This window comes from Sorex araneus, chromosome 3, assembly GCF_027595985.1.
Source record: "Sorex araneus isolate mSorAra2 chromosome 3, mSorAra2.pri, whole genome shotgun sequence".
NCBI lineage: Eukaryota > Metazoa > Chordata > Mammalia > Eulipotyphla > Soricidae > Sorex > Sorex araneus.
Window position 1 is genome coordinate 190,908,692 of NC_073304.1, and position 17,010 is coordinate 190,925,701.

At 52.5% G+C, this 17,010-nt stretch overlaps 1 protein-coding gene across 4 annotated transcripts in view; it reads right to left on the reverse strand.

Annotated features, from left to right (window-relative positions):
• Positions 1-17,010, reverse strand: part of RAP1GAP2 (RAP1 GTPase activating protein 2) — a 255,839-nt gene that overhangs the window by 233,335 nt on the left and 5,494 nt on the right. For 2 of the 4 annotated variants that reach the window (XR_008629101.1, XM_055129987.1), the window contains exon 2: positions 10,457-10,573. Coding sequence is in view for 1 of the 4 variants with exons in the window: in XM_055129987.1 (XP_054985962.1) it covers positions 10,457-10,573 (117 nt within the window). In the remaining 3 variants the exon portion in view is untranslated. Of the gene's footprint in view, positions 1-6,262; positions 6,455-6,685; positions 6,785-10,456; positions 10,574-17,010 lie in introns of those variants that run through there. The other 2 variants (XM_055129991.1, XM_055129990.1) reach the window with 2 other exon arrangements.

Sequence of the window (17,010 nt, forward strand, 5' to 3'; positions counted from 1 at the left end):
TCTGATCAGCGGGCTGCCCTGATATGGCTTCTCAAAGGGAGACTGCAGCGGGAAATGCATCCAGCTTCCTTTTTCTTTCTTATTTTTCTTTTTTTTTATTGTTTTTCTTTTGTCACAACCAACAAACAGTGCTCAGGGCTCACTCCTGGTTCAGAGTTCAGGGATGACTCCTGGTGGTGCTCAGGGGACTATATGGATGCCAGGGATGGAATCCGGATTGGCCACACACAAAGCAAATGCTCTCCCTGCTGTACAATTGCCCCTGCCCTGCCTTCAGCTTTCTGAAGGGCAGCGGGAGTCAAGATGGGGGTGGAGGGGGCGAGTGGGGGCTCAAAGAGCCAGGGTGGATGATGCCTTCATGCAGGAGCCTGGAGCCTGGGCTCAGTTCCCAGCACAATATGTCCCTGGAGCACAGAATCAGGAGTGTCCCCTGGGTACCCTGAGCCCAAACACCAAGGGGGAGAAGGGGCCGGGGGAGAGGAGACTTGGGTCCCATCCGAGTTCCACTCCTTCCACACTGTAGTAGTGACCCACCGCTCTGAGTTTCCTCACAAGATGGGGTGCTTTCAGAACCCACCTGACGACTAAGCTCCCGGGCTCCAGTGAGCTGAGACGCGCCTCACACCGTGCAGTCGGGAAGAGCTCCAAACAGTTCATAATCATGGGGATGTGAATCAGAATCCCCAGAGGGATGTCTGGAGCGCTGGACCCCCACATGGCTCCCAGGAACTGTGCCAAGCCCTCAGGGAAGAAGGCATGAACAGGGAGAGGAGACGGACTTCACACCGCTAGCACCCAGGCCTCTGGGGGAGCTGAGGGGAGGGGAGCAGGCTGTAGACCCACACTTCCCTCAAGCACGCTGACAGATAGCCCACTTCCGCCACCCCTACAGCTCCCTCATCACCTCCTCATCCCAGGGGGCACCCACTCTCCCTGTGCCTGGAGCCTGTCCCAGTCCCCCCAGAACCCCCAAAGCAGTGTCACCAGCACAGCCCTCGGTAAGCAGGTGACAAAGGAGGGACGGGGCACGGAGAGCAAAGTGGTGCAGAAGACTCAGCAGGTCTGCTGGGGGACGGATCACCTGCCACCAGGCAGGGGAACCTCAAGGACTGGGGAGAGCATCTGGAAGGGCACCAACAGATGTGGCCAGAGAAAAGCACACAGTGCACCAGCAGGGACACATAAGCACATAGGCACAGACGTGCACACCTCACCGTGGGGCTGTCAGGAACACACACACACACACACACACACACACACACACACATTCACACATGCACTCACATCCAACACGCACTCACACATGCTCACACACACACATGCACTCACACGTGCACTCACACATGCTCACGCACATTCATACATATTCAAACTACTCTCACTCTCATAAACTCACATATACCCACTGATACATTCTCATATACTCACACTCACACCTTCTCACACACTTAAGTCTCTTACACACAATAACTCACACTCACTCATATACATTCACATACACCATACACTCTCACACACATGCTCACACTCACACACTCATACACTCTTCAGACACACATACACTCACCCTCTCACATAATCGTAAACACACACATATACTCTCAGTTACTCCTTTACACACACTCAAACACTCCCACACATACTCATAGACTCTTTCACACATATACACACATGCTAACACACTTCACACACAAATACACTCAGCGCTCACATGCACTCATGCACTCTTTCACACACACACTTACACTTACACACACTCCCCCCTTCTCTCCTCTCTCTCTCTCTCTCTCTCTCTCTCTCTCTCTCTCACACACACACACACACACACACACACACACACTGCTCTTGGTCACTGCCTGACAAGTAATTGGCAGCTCTCCCAGTGCCCAAGTCTGCTGTGACCTGGGAAAGGGGACAGGCACCAGCGTGTCCTGCAGACAAACCACAAATGGAGCACAGACAGATGGGAGCCCCACACGCTCCATCTCAGGCCAGGGCCACCAAAGCACACTGCTTGCCTTAGATTTTGGGGAGCCCCTTTTGTTGCTTTGCCCCTTGAGCAGGTGAAAAAAGAATCTCCTTAGAACTATCTGGAAGTCCTGAAGGGTTGTGGCAAACAGAGAAAGGGAGGGGGAGAGAGAGAAGCATGGCAAGCTAGTGATATCAGACATGAGGTGGAACTTCCCAACAGAGGAGCACCAAAGCATTGACAGGTATGGACAGGAGTGTCATTTCCCCGAACATGCCTTCTACGGGGCTGGAGAGATGATGGCTCATGGAGCATGGAGCCTGATCCCTCGCACTGCGTGGTGCCCCAAGCTCCAGTAGGATCAATCCCCAGGCACTGAGGAGGAGCCCCCGAGCAGCACCAGGTTGGGCCCTAAAATTCAAAACAAATGAGGGCTGGAGCAATACTACAGTAGGGAGGGCTCTTGCCTTGTACATGATGATCTAGGTTCGATCCTCAGCACCCCATATGGTCTCCTGAACCCGCCCGGTGTGATTCCTGAGCACAGAGCCAGGAGTAACCCCTGAGCATCACTAGGTGTGTCACCCACCCCACACACACACACAAAAACAACAACAACAAAAGCACCAAAGAGGTGAGTGGAATCTAGATGACAGGCCAGGAAGGCAGTAGCCGTGCCTCCCGCTGGCAGGAAGAGGCTGGCGCACTGACCTTTCTCGCACAAGAACCAGAGGCAGCTGCATCCGGCCCCACTGTGCAGACTCTCCCAGGAGGGAGGGAGGGAAAGCGGGAGGGGGGGCACATTGCTCAGAGATGGGAGAGAACAAGGAGACCAGGGCCACCTTGGTTCCATGGCAACAGGCCTCCACAAAGGACACAAAGGACATCCATCCCTTCTCCAATCAGTGCTCCCCATGGGCCCCCAGTGCCTGCAGACAACACCCCCGCCCGCTTGCCGAAGTGGGCAGTAGCCCGAGAGGCAAATCAGCATGTAGAGAAAAAGCAGAGCAGCGAGGCTGGTCAAAAATGTGCCCTGAAATGTCAAGCCTGTCCCAGACTATGCCCGCAGGTCCCCCCCACCTCCTTACAGGCCTTCTTACAGCCCTTCTTACAGGCCACCCAAACTGCCCACCCAGCCTGTCCCTACCACTCCACCCCCCACAATTGAATGCCTGGCACCAACATGGCCCCGCTCGCCACAGGCCTGGTTCCTCCATCCTTCCTCTGCCTCCTGCCAGCCTGCTCTCATCTCCCCCCTGCTCTCTGTTCCGTCTCACCCTCCCCCTGTCCTGTCCTCCCCACTGACTGTGGCTCAGACCAGTGCCCACAACCATCTGGCAGCTCCAAACGCCAGCAGCCTCTCTCCCTCCGCTCCTGCAAGCTGCTTCCAAGCTGCCCGCTCTCCTCGCCCCCTCGACCCAAGGCTCAGCTCCCAGGTCCTGCTGAAGACAGAGTCCAGGGAAGAGAAACATCTGGGCCGACCCCAGGCTGGGGCATGGCTGGGCACCAAAACGACAGCGTGTGAAGCTGAACCATCCAGAGGGTCTGGGAATGCCACTTGTGATTCTGTGTGGAACTGAACAGGCCAAGGCTCTGTCCCTGAAGCCCCAGATCTGACCAGGGGGAGTCTTTAGAAATCACCTTCCCAGCCGCCCCCTCCACAGGAGAGAATGACTCTGAGCCCCCCAGGATCCACTGGCATCCAGAATACAGAGAACTGCTCCTTGCCTAGAGCCCTAGCCATACACCCCTCAGAGTTTGCAAACTTAATGTGGGCCCAGAAATAGGTCCCTGATGAGGCACCAGCACCAGCCTTGCAAACTTACCCCAGTCCTACCCACCCCCCATGCCCGAACAATCCTAAAGGCATTGCTGTTTGGTGCCTCAGACACCAGAACAATAGGTGTGATCTTTGGCACACCACAGTGAGTTGGTGGGAGAATGTGAGCACTGTCGTCAGGTTTCTGACTCCAGCAAGCACCACCACCACAAGTGGGAGCACGGAAAGCCAATATGTGATCAATAGCCTCAACCCTGGCATAGCACCAACAGAAAAGAAGGGGGTTAGGCAATGTTTTTCATTTTATAAAATAAAACATTCCACAAATGCCTTCCTTTCATAGAATAAAGCATTGTTCCCCGTGCACAAGCCCCAGATAAGGAAACCGAGGCTCAGGGGCGCTAGGTCGATTGTCCAGAGTTACACGGTGTGTAAGATGCCTCCACGTGCTACTTCAGGCTCCCTGGGCCCACTCCTCACTCCAGCCCCTTGGCAGTGACCAAGGGTGCAGGTTTCAGCAGCATAGGGTGGGGCATGCTTTACCCCAGGTCACATGGATCTTCTTGGGGCAGTAACATGCAATGCCCACAAGAGCCCACAGGGCCTCATTCACATGCAGTTCATGGAGCCATCATTGTGGACTCAGGGGCACAGGGGGTGCTGGATCTGACAGGTGAACGCTGCCTCGCCTCACTCCCTGACATGGAGTTTGGTTGTTTGAGGGCCACACCCAGCCATGCCTAGAGGTTATTCCTGGCTACTTCCTGCACTCAGGAATTACTCCTAACAGTGCTTGAGGGACCATATGGGATGCTGGGGATCAAACCCAGGTCCGTCACATGCAAGAGCCCTACCCGCTGCACCATCTGTCTGGCCCCAACAGGGCAGCTCTGAAAGGGATTCCAGAACGGACCCGCTCCAGCAAGGTGGTGGGAATCCAATACATAACGCACCTCATATGATTTCCCCCGTCTCTCCCGCACGCCCGCTGCCCCTGCTCTTGTTCCTCCCAAGACTGAACCATGTCTATCAGGACTCAGCTCAGGCATGTGGCTGGATATTAAAAGCCAGGCCTGAGTGACAACAGACATTCGGTGCCAGGGTCCCTTTCCCTTGAAACCATGAACCACCAAAGCCCAACCACACTAGGTGCAGACGGACTCCTGGGGCAGAGGTACAGGAGGGCTGGGACCGAGCCCACGGCTTCTCTTTTGTCATCTCTTCTGGAGCTGAGCCACCCCTGCCACATTGTCTCCAGAGATTCTGTGGCACTGGAGACCCCACAGACCTCTCCAGCCCCACCACGGAGGCTTGGAGACAGCCAGGTCTGGACAGCCAGACCAAGCGGACAGCCAGTGCCCCATTCCTGACTGGAACCCCTAAATACCTGCCTGAGGGGACGGGCAGACCCCCAACTCCTCCTGTCACGGAGCCATGCTGAGACTTTTCTGGGGGAGCACAGGTCCTGAGTCACTCCCAGTCTCTGGCAACCCAGCAAGGGCAGCTTCTGTTTACTGTTCACCCCACAGCAGGAAGGAGGGGCAGAGCTGGAGGGGGGAGTCTTCTCTCTCCATGGGAAACTGAGGCCCAGGCTCACAAAGCATGGAAAGAAGTAGGGAGCCTGACTCCAGGCCCAAGGAACTGTACTGTGCCCTATGGAAGTGGCTCTGGTGGGGGACACTGACAGAGGCAGAGCCCAGATCCCACTTGCATGTGAATACCATGTGTGTTAGGAGGGTGAAAGGGGAGCAACAGGAAATAGATGCCAAGAAGGATTATCCCCCTCCCCCCTGCCCACCTCCCCCCCTTCACATCCCTCCAACCCCATAGCTCCAGGTCTAGACATGCAGCCACTGGTAGTGACAGAACCGGTGCAGTCTCCACAGTGCTGAGGTCCCCTACACATACGCCCCAGCCAGGGCTGGCACCCCCTAACCCACCACCCCGCAGTTCAAGGAGTGAGCCTCAGGCTACCCCTACCGCAAAGGCCTCCTGGGCACCACCACTGCACCATCTAGCTCCCCCCAGGTCCCCATAAAGGCACAGGTTGGAGTGAGGATGGCAGGGAGGAGAGGGAAAACACTTTCAGGAGGAAAACACAAAACCAAGCCAGCAGGCTCCAGGGTCCTCCTGGGTCCCCCAGGTTCCCGGCTCTTTGCTTCTCCCACCACCTGTAAACAGCTCACTACAGACACCTCCGGTGGCTTCTCCAGCCAGAGTCTGAAGGGCTGAGCTGAGGCTCACTCCCGCGGCACATACACACACGCACCCCGAGTGCGCAATGCCCCACCCGCAGGTTTCTGAGCCAGTCACCCCACCTCCCAAACATCCCCCAACCCCCCCGGGGAGAGGGGCTGCGCGGGGCACGGCGGCGCGGGCTCACACACGCCCGCACGGGCACACACACGCATTGACACACTCCCAACATAGTCCCGCTTCCACGCTCGGTCCCACTCTGCCCTCGCGCCCCGATCTCGGCTGCTTGCGGGGATGGTCGCCCCAGCCCCACTGACCTTTGGGGCCGCCTGGCGCCCAGGGCTCGCTCCCCGACGTGGCTGCAATGGCACCCGCGGGAGGTGGTGGCGCTCACCCCGCCGCCGCCGCCAGCGCCGTGTCCATCCGGACCCCAGCGCCCTCCTCCCGGCGCGGGCTTCCCTCGCAGCCCGCCCAGCCGCCTGCACCGTCACCGCGGCGCGCACACGCGCACAGCCCGCCCCGCACGCACGGGGCTGCGAGCCCGCAGCCGCCCGCGCACCTGGCGGGGAGGTTCGGGCGGGGCAGTGCCCACCCAGCTCTCCAGATCCCCGCGACGCCGTCCGTCGCCGCCGGGGTCCCCGGGGAGTGGGGGGCCCTCCCGTGCCTGGGGAGCGCAGCCGCGCAACTGCTCAGAAGGATTGGGGGAAGGGAGGGGAAGGGAGGGAAAGGGTCCCCCAGACCTGAGCGCCGTACGCCGCCGCGGGGATGCTCGCGTCGCCACCGCCTGGGGATGCCCGAGGCGGCTTCTCCGGAACAAAGGCGCGGGGCGGGGCAGCGGCGTCCAGGGCCCGGGAGGAGAGAGCCGGGAGCGGCCCACCTGCTCGCACGAGTTGCTGGAGGAAGAGGCAGGCTGGGCGCCAAGGAAGGGCCTGGAAGCGTCCCGGTTCTTGGTCCGTGGAGGAAGACGTCCTTCAGCTCTGCGTGCAAGGAGCCGGGGAAGATGTGCGCAGCTCCCTGTGCTTGGAAGTGGGAGGCCAGACCGGAAGAATGGCCAGAACCCCTAGAACTGCCCCTGTGCTGGATCGGACAGCCTACTCTGCACAAACGCGCCGCCAGTTTCTGCCAAACCAAAAAAGGCAGCCGAACTGCGAGGGTCTGAAGGAATGAAGGGTCTTCTGGGCAAACTCTGGGAGGCGCGAGTCCCCGCGGAGGGCTGCCGCCTGGCAGGGCGTGCGCACCTCAGTGACGGGAAGCTCACTCAGTCCTCCGCAGTCTGAGTGCTAGAAAGCTCTTCCCTTAATAGCACGGAGATGTGCCTCTTCTGTTGGTCTGGCGCGTCACTGTGCTCTGGCCACAATAGCTTTCTTCATCTAGAACAAACCTGGGACCTTGAACTTGCTGTTCCCCTGCAGGAATACTCTTCCCCCCTCATCCATTAACACCCCATCACGGGCAGCTGCTCCATAAGTCTTCAGGGACTCAAGGCAAATCTCCCTGTCTCTGGAGAGCCCCCCACCCTCTCCAAACCCACACCCACTGGTTTACTCTTGGTGTCAGTGCACTGCTCAAGTCGCTTCCTCTGCTGTCTGCTCACCTCGGAAATTTTTTTTTTTTTGCTTCTGTGTCTGTCTCCCACTGAATGTGTTTTTTCCTGTTGAGAAAGGACCAGTGCCTGCCTTACAAGGCGCCATACTCTGGGACCTGAGCCAACGCAGGGTAGAAGGAAGAAAGGCAGGCAGGGCTGGCCAATCCATCGTGCACATCCTTTCAGCAGTCTGTCCCACCGTGTCCTTACATGCACCCTGCCCAGGATCCCAGGGTAACATCTGACACAGTTCCTGTCCACTGAATAAGGGAACAAACCAAGAAATCTGATGAGCTTCAGTCTCAGAGCAGGGGCACCTCCCCTGTCTGACTCTGAACTCTGCCCTACACAAGCATTTCTCATAAACCTCAAACTGGAGGCCATACCTCAGCTCTCAGTTGACTGAACCCTCAATCAGTTAATTCTCTCACCTGCCTGCCTACATGCAGACTGAATTGGGGACCAAAATCAATTACTTCTTATCCCCTTATCCCCTGCTCTTACTAGTTTTGGGGGGATACCATACACATCAGAGTTCAGGACTTACTCCTGGCTCTGCACTCAGGGATCACTTGTGGAGGGGCTCAGGGGGACCAAATGAGGTTCCGGGGATCACACCCAGGCCGGCCACACACAAGGCAAGTGCCCTACCCCCTGGACTATCACCTCAGGTCCCTCTTACCAGTTACGTAAGCAGGCAGAGCCTAATCACCTCAGTCTTAGAACAGGCCTTCCCACTCCCTGAGCACCACAAGCTCCCGGTGACATGAGTAACCCTTCCCAGCATTTCTTGGTTTCTGTCACTTCCAGTTAGTGCCTGTTTAGCCTGGAGCCCCTCTCCTAAGGCTCCTGCAGAGGTCTGGGTAGGGAAGGCCTTGCCCTGATAGCACATATGTGCCAGTGACCGCAGACAATGGACAGAGAGCAGGAAGAAGACTCAGGTAGCTGAGAGCTTTGGTGGCTGGAAGGGAACAGTAAGAGCCTTCTATCAGCGGGCACTTGGCATCCAACAGGGCTTTGATATTGTCTGAAGCTGAAACCCCAGCCATTCGTGCCCACATTTCCCCAGTGTGCTCCAAGGACAACCGCCGTCCTCTTGCCCTTTCCTGAAAGCCCTCACAGCTGCACTCTCAGAATTTCTTGTCCAACTCTTCCCAACATGCTTGCCTTAAGCTTCAGGCAAAGGTTCTCATACTTATTTGTCCTACCACCCCTTTACCAGAAAACCAAGTCAGCAAACCACTGGAAATCTACCTTCTTTAAAAGATCAACTATATAGGACCAGAGAAATTGTAGAGTAGGTAAGGTGCTTGCACTTTGCATGTAGCTAACCCAAATGTGATCCCTGGCCTCCCCTATACCCTCCCCCTCCACACACATGGTCATTCCCAGGAGTTATCTCTGAAGACAGAGATAGGAATAAGCTTTAAACACACAATGTGTAGTCCCAAAAACTACAACAGAATAAAATAGCAACAGAAAGCTCCTTACTATGGGCCTCCTGGATTGTACCCACTGGGTGGTGCCACCCACTTTGGGAACCATGGTTAGCTTCTAAGGGCTTCCTGTCTTTTCTCTGTGTTGCGTAAAGCCCACCCTCTGGAGTCTAACCGCCTATTCCTGGAAACCCAGGTGCTCCCTGATGGCCCCAGAAACCTTTCTCAGCATTTCTGTCACTTCTACAGTGTCACCCAGTCTGTGGGCACCTTTTTGAGCAGAACCGCACCCAGAATTTTTGTCTACGCTGCTACTTCCTGACATCTCTGAGATCATCAATGAGACAAGACACTCTTAGCTGAACAGACTGCTGGTACCCGACTAAGCAGTCTGGGACTCCTTTGAAGAGCTGCCCCTAAAATGACCTTACTTCCACTCACCCAGCCCTGGAGAGGGACCTTGGCATTCGGGGTCACGAGGATCCTGTTAACTTGAAAGATGGAGCAAGAAGGTTTTGAAGGGAAAGTGAGGAGAAAGGTCCAGGATCAGGTCTAGATGCATTGGGCAGAGGTGTGGCGGCATCCCAGTGTGGAGAAAGCACAGGCAGGAATGTGGGAGCAGGAATCAGAGCCAGGAAATGGCCTTGTTCCCCAGATGCTCGTCCCGACTGGCAGGGCAGGAAGGAAAGGGCAGGTGCCCAGCAAATATGGTGGCCATCCTCCCTCCTCAGGAGGATCCAGGGTCAGGATGTGGCCCAGTGGGAAAGCACTCGCCTTGCCTGCGTCAAGCCCTGTGTTGGATCCCCAGCTCCTGGGAAGGGGAGAGAGGAACCAGTTGGGGGCCCAGGGAGGGCTCCATGGATAGGGGTACAGCCCCTCCTGTGCAGGCCTGAGGCTGAGCCCCAGCATCAGCCCCACATGCTGAGCAGCAAAAGCAAAGAATGCTTGCAGCTAATGTGTGTGTAACCTGCCTGTCATTCTAACACCAACAAAGTGCTGGCCAGAGAAAAATTAAGTTATACAATAAGCACCAGATAAAAAGTAGGAACCAGGACCAGAGAGACAGTGTAGAGGGGAAGGCATTTGCTTTCATGCGGTTGGATGAAAGCATTTGCTTTCATCCCTGGCAGCACATATGATCCCCCAAGCCTGCCAGGAGTAAGCCCTGAGCACCACCAGGTATGGCCTAAAAGCCAAATAAAATAAAATAGAAAGTAGGAATCAGTTTATCTCTGACATTATTTTACTCAAGACTCATGATCCTCCTGGTAGCAGCAAGGACTATAAAGTAAAACCCATTTTACAGAGGAGAAAACAGAGCTTTCCTGAGTGCTTACACTTGGGTTGGAAAAGCACCCAGGCTGATACACCGAGAGCCTAGGTGGCCCCTCACCCCAAGGAAAATAGTTCCCCAAGCCAGGGTGGGGGTTACCTAAGTAGGTGTGAGGCACAGGTATGGGAAAGTAAAGGACGGGCAGTGGGTGCTTTACCTGGAGGGTGACTCAAGATCGGCTCGGCTGAGGATGCGGTGCTGCTGCGGGCTGTAGAGCCATTGGAAGGCTGTCAGCGTCCTCTCCTCAATCCGGAAACGCCCTTCCTGCACGTACCTGTGGGCAGGAGGGGAGACTGTAAGGAAGTGAAGTGTGGGAGCTGCAGAGATGCTGCAGGCTGGAAAAAGTTAGACGAGGAGTATCTATGCCCCAGTAATCCTCTTGGTGCGGGGGGGGGGGGGGGGCGGTGCTGGAGCGATAGCACAGTGGGTAGGGTGTTTGCCTTGCATGCGGCCGACCCGGGTTCGATTCCCAGTATCCCATATGGTCTCCAGAGCACCGCCAGGAATAATTCTTGAATGCAGAGGCAGGAGTGATCCCTGTGCATTGCTAGATGTGACCCAAAAAGCAAGAAAATAAAAAAATTTGAAAAATAATAATCCTCTTGCTTGTCTGTCGGAAAACCTCTTTTTCAGTGGGTGATGGGGAGGGGAGACACAATTAGCATCAATTGAGCATCAAGAATCGGCCCCATGGAGCAAGTTTCCTCTCCACAGAGGGAAAAGCTTTCTGAAATTGGCCATCTGGTATGGGAGGGAGTCGCTTGGAAAGGGTGTGTGCAAACAGAGGGCAGGTCAAAGGGATTCGAGCCTCTCCAAGAGGGACTCAGGATTTGTGACATCACTGCAGATAGTGGAGTAGGGTTGGATCTTCCAAAGTCTGAGCGCACCTCACAGGTCCCAGCCACACTCTGGATACATGGTCAGTCTGGCAAGGATCCAAGAAGCTGTGCTGGGCCCTATGTACACAGTGACATGCTCTCACTCTGTGGCATAAGCATGAATCCATTCACTAACTTCATGTTTATTGAGTTGCTGCATTGATAAGCCAAAAAAGACATGATCCTGCCCTCCCAGGACTGAAGTGCAACCTACTGAATAATCACACAAATACATCACTACAGGGGCTGGAGCAATAGCACAGCGGGTAGGGCATTTGCCTTGCACGCGGCCGACCCGGGTTAGATCCCCGGCATCCCATATGGTCCCCTGAGCACCGCCAGGGGTGATTCCTGAGTGCAGAGCCAGGAGTAACCCCTGTGCATCGCCGGGTGTGACCCAAAAAGCAAAAAAAAAAAAAAAAAACCATCACTACAAACTGACCTTATCCTGCATAACCAGTGGCAGTCCTTTATACCCCCTTACAAGTCAGGTTTATTTATCTAGGTTCTGGGGGCTGGTGAGATAGTTCAGTGGGTAGGACACTTCCCTTGCACAATCTGACCTGGACCCTGGCATCATTTATGGTTCCTCAAACCCTTCCAGGAATGATTCCTGAATGCAGACAGGAATAAGCCCTGAGCACCACTGGGCAAGAACAAAACAAAGCCAAAATTCCTAAATTTTTAAGCAATGGGTCACAACCCCAGATGTGATAACTGAATGTGGGGGCTGTGAAAAATTTGGCAATGAAAATAATGTTTCTGAATGCACAAGTAGTACAAACATTAATTCAAGATCAAAATCGACCACTCAGTGAGTCTGAGGCATTACTGATCATGCTCATCCATATTGCATTCCACAGGTGAGAAAGGGGTCACATGTGGAAAACATTTAAGAACTCTGGTCTAAATTACAAATGCATTCCCATCTGTAGCCCAACAATCCCCTTTAAGAGAGTTTGCAGCATCTGGCAGTGGGCAAGGTTATCTGGGCACCAATTATAATAGCCAGACTGGGAACAACTCCTGCTCACATCATTAGGGGACTGGCTAAAAAAATAAATGAAAAATTAAAAAAAAAATTGAGGGGCCAAAGAGATATAGTACAGTGGATTGGGCACTTGCCTTGCACACAACCAACCTGGGTTTGATCCCCAGCACCACATACGGTTCCTGAACCCCAACAGGAATGATTCCTGAACATAGAGCCCTGAGCCCAGTAAGCCCTGAGCACAGTCAGAGATGGCCAAAAGCCAAAGGAATAAAAGAAGGAACCATCACACCATCAGGTATCCCATAGTAAGCAATGAGCAGCCATTGAGACCATGCAAATGATTATAAACGCTATGTGCCATCATGCCCAATCTCTAAGACACTTCGGGTGGAGGTGGTGAGTGCAAAGAGCAGTTTGTTTAATTTATGTTAGAAAAAAAAAAGGAGGAGGATCCTCCACCACACATATGCATAGCTCAAAGGGCTGGAGCATACACTTTGCATGGGAGGTCTGTGTTCAGTCCTCAGCATAACATGGTCCCCTCCACCCCCATCACCACCAAAAGAGCCCCAAAGTGCTTTCAGGTAGGGCAGCCCCCAAAAAGTGGGTGAGGAGGTAATAAAGTATGAATTCATATTTTCTTATCTGAACCACAGACAGCCTGGAGATACAAAAGCTAATAAAAAGGAATTACCTGGATGAGGAGGAAGTGAAACAGATGAATGAGGGTATGGGAGAGTAAGTTTTTAACAATGTGTCTTTTCATACAAGCAAGGTATTATCTATTCCAAATGTTTGATGTGTGTGTGTGTGTGTGTGTGTAATGATAAACTGCATAAAGAACTGTGATAAAGTTTTCGGCAGCTGCTCTGATCATTCTGAGTCTGAGGGGCCCACAGGCTGTCTGCTGGGAAGGGGAGATTTTTTTCCCAGAAGCCCAGGATGCTGCAGAGCAGAGGGTTTTCTTTGCTCTCGAAGTCTCCCAACCAGAGAATCTGACCCCCCTGACTCGCTCCCATTGAGCCCCACGACATGGCCTGATAGGCATTTCAGAAAGACCAGCCCACTGCTGGGAGAAAATGACAAAATGACAGGCAGCCCATTAGAGGTTCTGACAAGGGGCAGGGGAAGGGGAGGAGTCACTTATAGAGGGAATCAGTGCTGTAGACAGAGAGAAATAGGAAGACTCATGTGAGCAGAGAAATAATGTGGCGGGGGAGAGACAGCAAAGTTGTTCTAAGTTCCTGGTTTGTGGACCAGTAAAAGCTCCAGCGGCTCAACACATGGGAAGTCTGGGGGAGGCCCAGATTCCATTCTACAGAGTCACCCGAGCACAGGACTGGGAGTAGCGCCCAAACACTGCTGCTGTGGTTAGAAAACAACCAAGTTCCAGTTTGTGCAGGTGACTGGCTGCTGTGTCATCACACCAGACAAGGAAAGGCTTGGGAGGGAAGATCAGGCTTCAGTGGGGCATGAGTCTCCTCTATTCCATCCTGCCCCAACGTGACCACCCTCCTGTAAAATCTACCACAAGTGGGACAGGGAGATAGTATAGTGGGTAAGATGCTTCCCTTACATGCAGTCAATCTGGCTTTAATCCCCGGCACCCTATCTGGTCCCCTGAGCCCCACCAGGAATGATCCCAGAGCAGAGCCAGAAGTAAGCCCTGAGCACCACTGGATATGGTCCAAAAAACAACATCAAGAAAAACCCTGGCACAAAACTTGGGTCCTCCAAGAAGCCTGGCCTAAATTATCTCATCCTGTTCCAATCATAGGTTTCCAGGCCTTTCCCCCTGCCCCCCCCACACCTTCCTCCTCCTTCATATCAGCCCCCCACTTCCAAACACAGATCTTGTCAGCTTCCCAAAAATATTAGTATCAGGCCGGAGCAGTAATACAGCAGGTAGGATTTTTGTCCAGCACGCGGCCAACCAGGGTTTGATCCCTGGCATCCCATATGGTCCCCCAAGTACCACCAGGAGTAATTTCCTGAGTGCAAAACCAGGAGTAACCCTTGAGCATCACCGGGTGTGACCCAAAAAGTAAAAAAAAATTAGTATCTCCCGCAGCATATTAAATATCACCCAAGCTTCCCATCTTAGAAGTGCAATACTTTCTCACTCTTCCCAATTTCTCCCACCTGTCCATGCAGCTCCCACACCCTGCCTTCACAGGAACCCCTGCATTCCTGCATTCCTGATGTCTTTTGTTCTTTTACAAACACGTCCACCTTGGTCCAGCCTAGGGGCCTTTCATCACACTGATCTAAACTGCTTTCCCTCCATCTCTACCCCAAACTACCCATCCTGTCCCCACCCTTCAAACCGCCAGCTCCAAGAGTCTGTCCCCTGGTCTTTTGCCAGGATCCACGTAGGCCCCAAGATTTCAGGAAGGTTTTGCTTAACCTTGATCACAACATTGCTCAACACTGCCAGCCTGCACATGAGTTATTTATGTGCCGTCTGTCTCCCAGCTCAAGTGCAAAGACTGCCTAATCGACCCCAGAATCCCTATGCAGCCTCACGCAATCCTCTGGCCTACCCAGTCAGCCTGCTGCAAAAATCGCAACAGCACAGGGATCAACTCATTCCTTCCCGGAAAGCCTCTTTCATAGAATGAAGGCACAGGTGCAGATTATCTCCATTAATTAATACAGTGCATTAACTTAGTAAGTGTAGTTCTTAAATTGGAGCACAATAAAAGGGGGAACAGAGTGAAAGGGGAACAGAATAAAAGGGAGAGTGGAATGCCACCTGTCTCCACATATCTTCCCTATTAACCCGAAGTGTATCTGAAATGCTGACAAAGAGCAGACTGAAGGAGATTAACTACTACAGAGGGTTGGCCTGGTAAATCGTTATCAGCCATGAACACCCTAGCAAGAACCAGCTTCTCGGCTGATCTCTGGGACCATAAGGGTCAAGAGACCAATGCAAATTTGGAACATTTAGAACAACATGAAAAAGAAGAAGAGGAAGATCAGGAACTGTGTACAGAAACTGGCTGCAGGATCGGGGGAGGGGAACACCCCCAGGAGGGTTCAGCCCATTACATCACTAAAAGGAAAGAAGGCTGACTCTTTATAAATGCAGCCTGCTTTCTCACTAAATATTGGGATACATCAGGCAGACACTAAAATCTGCACCATGAAAATGGTAAGTGAAAGAAATCAGGGGCCAGAGCTATAGTACTGTGGGTAGGACACTTTCTTGCACGTGGTCAACCCTGGGTTCAATCCCTGGGACCCATATGATCCCCAGAGCACCACCGGGAGCAATCCCTGAGTACAGAGTTGAGAGCAAGCTCTGAGCACTGCTGGGTATGACCCAAAAATAAAAATATTTCTTAATTTAAAAAAAATCAGTCACAAAAAATCCTCATATTGGGGACTGGAGCAATAGTACAGCGGGGAGGGCATTTGCCTTGCACGTGGCCAACCCAGCTTTGATTCCCAGCATCCCATATGGTCCCCCGAGCACCGCCAGGAGTAATTCCTGAGTGCAAAGCCAGGAGTAACCCCTGTGCATCGCTGGGTATGACCCAAGAAGAAAAAAAAATCCTCATATTATCTGGCTCCACTTACATGAAATGTCCAATAAACAAATACACAGAAAGAGAAAATAGCTTAGCGATTACTTCAGGTTATGGGGAAGGGATGAGGTGTGAGGAAATAAAAGAGAAAAACTGCTATGGTTCTAGATTTCTTTATAGAGGGTTCCCAAACAGTACTTAGGGGATCTAGGGGAGCACTCCCAGCAATAGTTGCCAACCAGGTGGATGTTTAATACTAGGGCCCAGAAGTGCTAGGGGACATGAGAACCACACCTGGCAGGGATGGTGGGGTAAAGGGAGACGTGGGGAGTTGGGATCAGTCTTGGCCCCTGACCCCCAAACTAAATCCTCATCCCTATGGGGTTTCTTTTAAGGGTGATGAAAATGTTCTAAAATGGACTATGGCAATTGCTACAAACTCTGTAAAAATATTAAAAATCATTTCATTTTACATCAAATATGTGATTTATATGGTATATGAATTCTATTTCAATAGAGCTGTTTTTTTAAAAAAATACGATAGCATCTGTTTGAGAAGATGGATGTTATTTGAACCTATTGTGGTCATTTCAAAAATCTATGTAAATAAAACCAGCATGCTATGTTCCTTAAACAAAGCTGCCTGTCAATATTTCTCAATTCAATTGGAGAGAGGAAAGAAGAGAAATAAATATCCACAAGTGCATACTGATATGAAAGAGTAAATCAGTAAGTAAGTGGAAAAAAAGATAAATCTCCCATATAGAAGAATTACAAAGAAATCTATGCTTCATTCTCAGGGAAAGTGAAAACTCCTCACTACTGAAAATGGAACAGCTTCTTTGCAAAGAGCGCACACACCTTGGGAAGTGGGGGTGAGGACAGTATCTTTCTAGTGAAGAAACTTGACAAATTCGACCGCTGCCAGTTCAAGACCAACATCAGCAGCAATCACTCATAGTGAGTGTGAAGAAAGCATTACTTCCTGGCTCAGTGGAAATGCACAGGTCTGAAGCCCTGGCTTTGGTTCCCCCACCCCCACCCCAAGCCAACAAAAGGAAAGAAAGAAAATAGTCTTTGGTTCACATGTTCATTTTTTCAAAAACTCCTAATCCCAGTCACATCATGAGAAAAATATCAGACAAGTTCCAATGGCAGAACATTTGAAAACTATGACCACCACTTCCCAAAACTGTTCAGGTCATTAAAAACAAGGGCAAGGGAAGACAAACAAAACCTAAGGGAGGTAAGGTGACTAAATATACATAATACCCTAGATAGAAACCCTAGAATAGAAAAAAAAAGC